Source organism: Caenorhabditis briggsae, assembly GCF_000004555.2.
Source record: "Caenorhabditis briggsae complete genome, chrII, whole genome shotgun sequence".
NCBI lineage: Eukaryota > Metazoa > Nematoda > Chromadorea > Rhabditida > Rhabditidae > Caenorhabditis > Caenorhabditis briggsae.
In genome coordinates this window covers 10,119,713-10,127,328 of record NC_013486.2, presented here as the reverse complement: position 1 = coordinate 10,127,328, position 7,616 = coordinate 10,119,713, and the positions used below count along the sequence as shown (strand labels likewise).

Genomic DNA, 7,616 nt, shown 5'->3' with positions numbered 1-7,616 from the left:
TTCCCCAAAGTTTCAGCCAGATTGGAACACTCTCCGAGTTTTCGCGGAGTTTTTTTTTTCCTTTTTTGCCGACTCCCTGAATAACCCCATTACTGAATTAGCGATACAGGTAAAATACCTAATTTTTAACCGGTATTTTACCTTGCTGAATAACCCCATTATGTCGTATTTTTTGAGATTTTCATTTAACTCACGAATGGTTGGGGATGCTTTTGAGTAAACGAGTATGCCAGACTCAACAGTTTATCTACATTAATATACGAGTTCCTGGATATGTGCCTGGCAAATGCTTCAACTTGTGAAACTTTCCGAGAGCGCGCTTTCAGTATTCCGACGGCGCTGGAGACTCCTAACATTCTCAAAACTCCTGCTGAAGCTTCTGGCAAATGGGCAGAGCATGCATAGAACGGGGAGTGCTTGTAGATGTGGTTAGCCAGTGTAAAATCCATTTTTCGACGATAGATAGCTGAGAGAACCACAAACAGTTTGTCATTTTCATCAGTAATAATCACGATTTCTGACACCGGCTTCATCAATCTACAGATGAGGCAAATGCGATGGCTGCTGAAAACAAAACTATGTTCTACATGGTTAATATCGTTTGCATACATTTGAATGCATGGAGCTGGCGAACTAGCTAAACTCATCGGCTGTTTGTTTGGTGGAAAACATGGAGGGCCCGCTGCCGGAACGGGCCCGTGTACTGTGATAATTCTTCGAGAAACCAAAACGAGTCGTTTTTTGATAGCTGGTGGGTTCGGAGTGCTGCTTCTGAAAATAAATAAGAATTTAAAAAATTTGGTGTTTTTCTCTTACTGTTCGACATCCTGCCCACAATTCTCATGTTGAGCACAAGATAAGCCGGGCAAGTTTTTGTCAATGAAATCGGCTTGTGACATTTCTGAAACATTTTTAGTAATTAGGGAAAACTCGCATAACTAAATGTAAAAAGAAGCTTCGAAAGGTGTTAAAAATCAAATTCAACACAAATTTTTTGTCGATGAATTTTTTGACTACAGTAACGGCTAAAGGGAACCGGAAACGTTTTACTATATCGCTGCGAGACCAAGTGATTTGTTGAAAGTTCTTACGGTAGATTTTCAATATTTATCGCAGCGAAAACATTTTCAGCTCAACTTTTCTGAACATTCGCATGATTTTCGAAGCTGAAAAATGTAAAACTTTGCTATTGTGTTGCCTTTTTTGCACTGTGATCTTCCGATCATTCAAAGAAAACATTTATTTCAAAATTAAATCAAAGCATATCATTTTTTGACGCCAGCGTCGTTCAATGTCACAAAGTTCAGAATAAGAAAATAGATTACATCGTTAATAATAGTAAAGGCGCTCGTTCGACAAGTTTTAAAGCAGGAAAATGCAGTTGAGAGGTTGGGACACTGTGTGGGAAAAGATGATTAGAAAGCATTTGAAGACTAGAAGTCAGATATACATATAAAATTAGAACATTTGTATAAAAAATTGAAAGATACTAATTATAAAATATACATAAGCATGCAAAATTTAGGTTAGAAGTTTCGTTTGCGGTCGTCAGGGTAAATGTGGTTTGCGTTTCTGAAATTAGTAGCGATTGTTTACTTCTTATAGTTGTTAAGCTACAAAAATATATTTGGAATTAAACTCACCCCTAATAAAGCCTCGGTGTTCGCTGCGAGACCAGCTCCAGGAATTACATGGGCTTCTTTTCTTGGTCGGATATCGTAAGTTCTTCCATTTGCACATAATTCGACCCTCACACCTGTAGATGGGTACGGTCTCGGTCTAGACACTTGAATCTTCTTCAGAGACGATGTCGACTTTGAGGATCCAGGCATTGACAAAATCCATTTTGGAGGCTTCGTTTCAGCGGTTAAAGTACATTTGGATATCTGCAAAATTTGTATGGAACAGGAAAAAACTTATAAAGCTTTCATTAAAAGATGTTTATTTTCATTTTGATGGATTAGCCATTAGAACATTTGATGTATATCAGGTGTGCAGATAAAAGTTGCAACGAACAGGAATATATGTAATAGGAGCAACATGAACACACAACAAACTGCAAAAAAAAAGAGGAGAACACCAAAGAAAACCGAAGGTTTAGTAGTTTGAGATGTTGAAAAAAAAAGAAATGTCAGTGATTGTTGTGGTATATACAGAGAATAATTAGGAACTTTTTTTTTCGAAATTCACCCGAAAGAATGTAGAACTTCGGAATTCTGTACCGTAATCTAGATGAATTTGATGAGATGCGAGTAAAATATATATGTAAAGGTTGAAAAGGAGCAGAATACGGTACGATATGCATAATCCTCAACAAAATCACTTCCGCACACTGCTCCGGGTCATGTACATTGCAGGAAGTGCTGATGTGGATGCGGTGTTACGTGTCACTGGCTTCTTATCTCCAAGAGATCGACTGGCTGGATTGTACATCTGCACTGATGAGAAGTTGTGTTGAGCGAGTGGCACACGAGCCGGTGGTGGTCGTTGGGCCATCACAAGGTGCGGTGAATCCATTGGCACTCGAACAAGTCCAAACTGCAACGAGATACAACACTGCCACATCACTATATTTAGAAAAAAAAGGGGAAGAGAAAATGGTGATGGTTCTTATAAGAAGGAGCATGCAAAAAAGGGAGAGTTTATTAAATAGTTGCTTCATGCATAATGGAAACATCGAAAAATGCTTTTGTTTTCACCTTTTCCAATACTATCTAACCCTTTATTCAGCAATCCCAAAAAAACTCACTTGTGGCTGAAGATTGAATGGAGTGGACGTAGTGGCTCCCAATGGTTTTTCTGATCGAAGACAAGTCTTGTAGCTGTTGGCACTTCCTGTGTAAGCTGGGGACATCGGCTTTATCGGAGTCGTTGGAGACAGATATCTAGTAGCCTCACTCCGACGAGAAGCCATTGATGGAAACACTGCGGATGCTGGCTGAAAAATATGGAATTGAAAAAGTTAACATACACATTTGGATTGTTGGGGATTAGAAAAAAGCAACTTCTGAAACACTGAACCTATATTAACTGAACAAATTTGAAAGAAAAACAGAGTGAGACACACAACATGAGGATACCTCGTATAATAACGAGTTGTGGAATCGGTAGCTCTCGTTGCCCTGAAATATATTCATCTGCTAACACTATTATAGACACTACAAAAATTTAAAAATAATTTTATCACATACCGTTCTAGAAAGAGTTCCGGTTCCATTGCTGCCAGATGGAGTTCTAGTTCGATAGGCAACATTTCCATTTGAAGTTGTCTTCAGCTGACGGCTACTGGTTCCAGATGAAGATGGACCAGCCGTCTTCGTTGGAGTGACCAGAAGAGGCTCACGATTCCGGTTAAGATACGCTTGACTTGGAACAGCCATTTGTGGAGCGGAGTTTTTGACGAAACGACGGCTTGGAGTATTGGATGAGGTTTGTTCTGCTTCATGTTGATGTTTTGCTTTGAGTTGAAGTAGGCGATCTCCCTGAGATCTTCCTTGTTCGTCCAATGCAGTTTCATCGACAACTCGTCTCGTCGATCGGCTAGTTCCTGGTGTTGACGAAGAAGCAGAAACCGGCGGAATCTCTACTCCATTTTGAGCTTGAACTTTTCTTCTGAGTATGTTGGGACGAGTAGTAGTTTCTCGACTCTTTGATCGTTTTCCTTCTCCTAAATTTATATCATCCACTTGATTGGCAAGACGTCGGACACATTTCTTTTCTTCTTTTGTCGGTATAAGATGAATTCCATTCGACTTTGACAATCCCCAGCAGAATTTTTGTTTCTCGACCAGATAGGGCTGCTGTGGTCCTATCACTGATCCTGGGCGGCACACACGCAACCAGCCCATGCACTCTCCTGCCGTCAAACCAAATTCTTTCATCATCCAACAAGCGATCAAAGTTCCCGTTCTTCCTAGGCCAGCCTTGCAGTGTACGGCAACTCCTCCTTGTGCACTATCGACCACTTTGATAAACTTCAACATGATTTCATCAGATGGCGTGCTTCCATCAACGAAGAATAAGTCAACATGGTCGAAGCCAGCTTTTGTGAACTTCGCAGCATCATAGTTTTTCGCGTTCAATCGAACAATCGTCGACACTTTTTTCTCGCGGAAGTAATCGAAATAGACATCTGGAGCGTGATATGGATACCCGTTTTCCTCTCGGCTTTCGTTGTGAGGACCACAAAAACTGAGAATCTTTCCCGGAACAATCCAATTGAAATCTCCGTTCTCAACACGTTCATAAAACTCGTATTCTTCATAGTCAAAGTCTGAGAAATCGAGCCATCCGAATCTCAGAGCTTTTTCAATTCCACGAAGAACATCATGAACATGGAGAAGATATTGGGGAGCGCCCATAGACGCATCACGGAATCCAATCAGTTTTGGACCATCTCCAGATGACACTTTCAAATAAGCATCGTCGGCTGAGAACCCTTGATAGATTATCTAAAAAGAGTATAAATATGTCCCATCTAAACTTTTCTATTTCTCACCAGAAAAGCTCCAAGAACATAGGCAGTGTTGACTCTCAATTTCTCATAGTCTCCCGTTCCATCCTCTTGACAGAAAAGAACCACTCTTCTGCCGCGTTTCTCTTCAACCTGCATCACACATCTTTTATCTCATCTGTAGATATACCGCTTACCTCCAGAAGTTTATCGATTTGAACGCATAACCTATAGAGAACCGACAGATTCCATGGTCCAAAATCCTCATAAAATGGCTCATAGTGGAATTTATTATTTACACTTATGAAACATGTCTTTTTAATCGATTTGTCAGACTTATCGATGGCATTCGGATCAGGGAAGCAACCGAAGTAGAGTTGGTTTGGGATCAGCTGAAGATAGAGTTATTCCAGAATATTCTTTGTGTCACTTACTTCTGTAATGGTGTTCTCGTTGGAGCTTCTGTTAGGCTGATGGCGTGGGGAGTGCTCGTCTCTCATTATTATATTTCTTATTATCCACCTCTCCTAGCAGTACATGGCCTGGAAAGGAAAAAAAATGTGTTCGTATTGTTCACAGACTATTGTCTTTCGCGGTGAATAAATATACGGGAGCGAGCTCAGCTGCTAAACAAGAGCCAATAGATTGAAAATCAAACAGAGGGACATATGGTACTGTCCGAAAAAAGACCTAGGAAGTTCTGAGAAGTATTGATTATGTGATAAAGTGTCAAGTAAAGATGTAAAAATGTGACATGCGATTGGGTGGGGCTGGAGGAAGAAATAAACACGGGTCGTGGAGAGAATGTACCCCTTTCTCTCCCCAACTGAATGATGATGCACTTGGCCCTGAGAAAGAAAAGAAGAGACCATGAGTACCAGGGAGGTTCAGAGAAACCGCGGGTGGTTGGCTGTGTGCCAATTGTTTAGTCACATTGTGACTGTCTAACATTTGAATTTACTTGCGTTAGGGCGGTGTTGCAATGGTTAATGGTTATTCGGATGATTGAATAAAGATGATAATGAAAACAAAGCTCACAAAAAATCTTGAAATATACTAAAGAATCGATTGGAGAATGTAATGGGACCTAGGATCGAACTGGGGAAATTGTGATATTCGGAATGATTTTCTCGAATTCAGGATGAATTCAGGTTTGAAATGATCGAAAGAACAAAATAAAAAATCAACCAGAAAGCATGAACAAGTCTATCCAAAAAATGTCAAAAAACGGTTGTTCAGGGGACAGCTGTAGCTTTTTGAAATTTGAATTTCTTCCGTTTCAGGGGAGCGCGCTTGCATTTTTTTTCAAAAAAAAAATTCTTCTCCCTAAACTCAACTAAAAACCTTTTTTGCTCGAAAATTCTCGAACTTTTGCAGGTATTACTTGTCCCACTTTGAAAAATTTTTTCATTCAACCTAGTTTACAGAATGAATCATCAATATTCGCCTATCGAGCTTCCCCAAAAGAAGAAATGGACCGAAGAAGAGAGAGCCGCTCTCGCCCAAAAGCTTGACGATGATCTCGATCGGTTCATGGAAGAAATGGCAGCCAAAAAAGTGGGAATCATCATTCTTTGGATAAAAAACATATTTTTCCAGGCAGAGAAACAAGAACCGCGGAAACCATTCGATTTCGATGAGTGGTGTAAAGAAATTGATCAACATCCAGCTTTTATGAAAGAACTGCCCAAAGATGGAAAGTATCAAGATACTATTGAAGCTCTTCAGGTAATTCTACCTCAGTATTTATTCAGAAATTAGTTATGAATCCAGGCTATGAAATACGACAAAGAAGACGATGAAGATAAGCAACAGAATGCTGAACATCATAAAAACGAAGGAAATAAGCACTTCAAATTTAAAAAGTATCGTTGGGCAACAGACTGTTACTCTAATGGTTTGTTATTTCTATCATTGGGAAGAAGATATTAACCATTGTTTTTAAAACAGGCATCAAAGAAAACTGCCCTGATCGTAAACTAAACGCCTTGCTTTATTTCAACCGTGCTGCTGCTCAGAAACATATCGGGAACCTCAGATCAGCCATCAAAGACTGTTCGATGGGACGAAAGTTTGATCCCACGCATTTAAAAGGTGTTATTCGGGGAGCCGAGTGTCTTCTCGAGTTAGAATACGCCAAGGATGCGATGAACTGGATTGAAAGCAGTAAACGAATTTTCGCTTTCACAAAAGAGACTTCTGAAACTCGTAAGTAGTTTTATGAGCTTTAATGAATACAGCCAGAGCATTTTCAGCTGACCTAACAGACGATGAGAAGAAGTATATTGATGAATTGGAGAAGGTACGAGTCAAAGCTGTGGAACTGTCACTGAAGGAAGAACGGGATAAGCGGAAATCCAGAGCCGAGGAAAGAAAGGAAACCGAAGCAAAGAAGAAACTTCTAGATGCATTGAAAGAGAGAAATCTCAATTTGAGTCCGAGAGTTCCTTTCGATCACCCCGCACTGATGGATATGGCACGTCTTACTGTTTCACTTCCATTGATGCACACGGTATTGAAAATGTCATAAGATCTTCTATTATTTCTCCATTTTTTAGCATGAGTGTGTCAAATTCGACGATGATTCCAATCTTGTATGGCCGATTCTACTGCAATATCCAGAAGCTGGTCAGACAGATGTGCTCACTGAAACCAATGAAACAACTGCACTTGGAGAGCTTTTGCAAGAAGTACTACGCGAACCAGCTCAGTGGGATCCCGAACACAAATTCAAATTTGACAACGTCCGATTTTTCATCTCCGATCAGTACGATGAATATTTGATGGAAGTTTATGAGTGGAACGACTTCAAGACGATTCTTAGTATGCCAGGCAATCTAATCAAACAAGGCCTGCCTGTGATAATGGTCAGTTTTATTTTGAAGAAGTATCCCTATTTCGAATATTTGTAGATTATGACCAAGGAACAAGCTGATAAATCACTGGAAGCTCTGGAAGAAGGGCAAAATAAATTTGTTGCCAAATAAGTTCGTCGCCCTGTGAAGTTTTCGATCCCTTGTCATTTTTTTCCGTTGTTTCTTGTTGTTGTTGATTAAATATATTACTATTGCTCGATAAAGTTATTCATGATATCGGAAGCTATTTTAAATTTTTCTTGGTTCTTCCCAACTATTATCGTGATGATTTTTCTTTTGTTTTGGTT

General features: G+C 39.8%; 5 protein-coding genes across 5 annotated transcripts in view; 2 read left to right on the top strand and 3 right to left on the bottom strand.

The window, feature by feature from the left end:
* Positions 1–7,616, top strand: part of Cbr-lys-8 — a gene marked incomplete at both ends in the record, with an annotated part of 10,229 nt that overhangs the window by 1,247 nt on the left and 1,366 nt on the right. The window lies entirely within an intron of this gene.
* On the bottom strand, positions 186–899 carry CBG25640 (the record flags this gene model as incomplete). The annotated part of the gene is made up of 2 exons (XM_045242566.1): positions 186–771; positions 817–899. The coding sequence occupies 2 exons, from the start codon at positions 897–899 to the stop codon at positions 186–188; spliced, it is 669 nt and encodes a 222-aa protein (XP_045098175.1).
* Positions 1,593–1,832, bottom strand: CBG25639 (the record flags this gene model as incomplete). The annotated part of the gene is made up of 2 exons (XM_045242565.1): positions 1,593–1,613; positions 1,644–1,832. The coding sequence occupies 2 exons, from the start codon at positions 1,830–1,832 to the stop codon at positions 1,593–1,595; spliced, it is 210 nt and encodes a 69-aa protein (XP_045098174.1).
* CBG02450 lies at positions 2,320–4,953 on the bottom strand (the record flags this gene model as incomplete). The annotated part of the gene is made up of 7 exons (XM_045242564.1): positions 2,320–2,538; positions 2,732–2,938; positions 3,081–3,122; positions 3,192–4,451; positions 4,499–4,606; positions 4,651–4,845; positions 4,888–4,953. The coding sequence occupies 7 exons, from the start codon at positions 4,951–4,953 to the stop codon at positions 2,320–2,322; spliced, it is 2,097 nt and encodes a 698-aa protein (XP_045092299.1).
* The window catches only part of CBG02451, a gene marked incomplete at both ends in the record, with an annotated part of 12,010 nt that continues 10,296 nt past the window's right edge, over positions 5,903–7,616 (top strand). Inside the window, 6 exons of the mRNA XM_002630711.1 lie at positions 5,903–6,010; positions 6,053–6,181; positions 6,227–6,350; positions 6,404–6,661; positions 6,709–6,965; positions 7,012–7,320. Of these exons, the coding sequence (XP_002630757.1) occupies positions 5,903–6,010; positions 6,053–6,181; positions 6,227–6,350; positions 6,404–6,661; positions 6,709–6,965; positions 7,012–7,320 (1,185 nt within the window). The remainder of the gene's footprint in view (positions 6,011–6,052; positions 6,182–6,226; positions 6,351–6,403; positions 6,662–6,708; positions 6,966–7,011; positions 7,321–7,616) is intronic.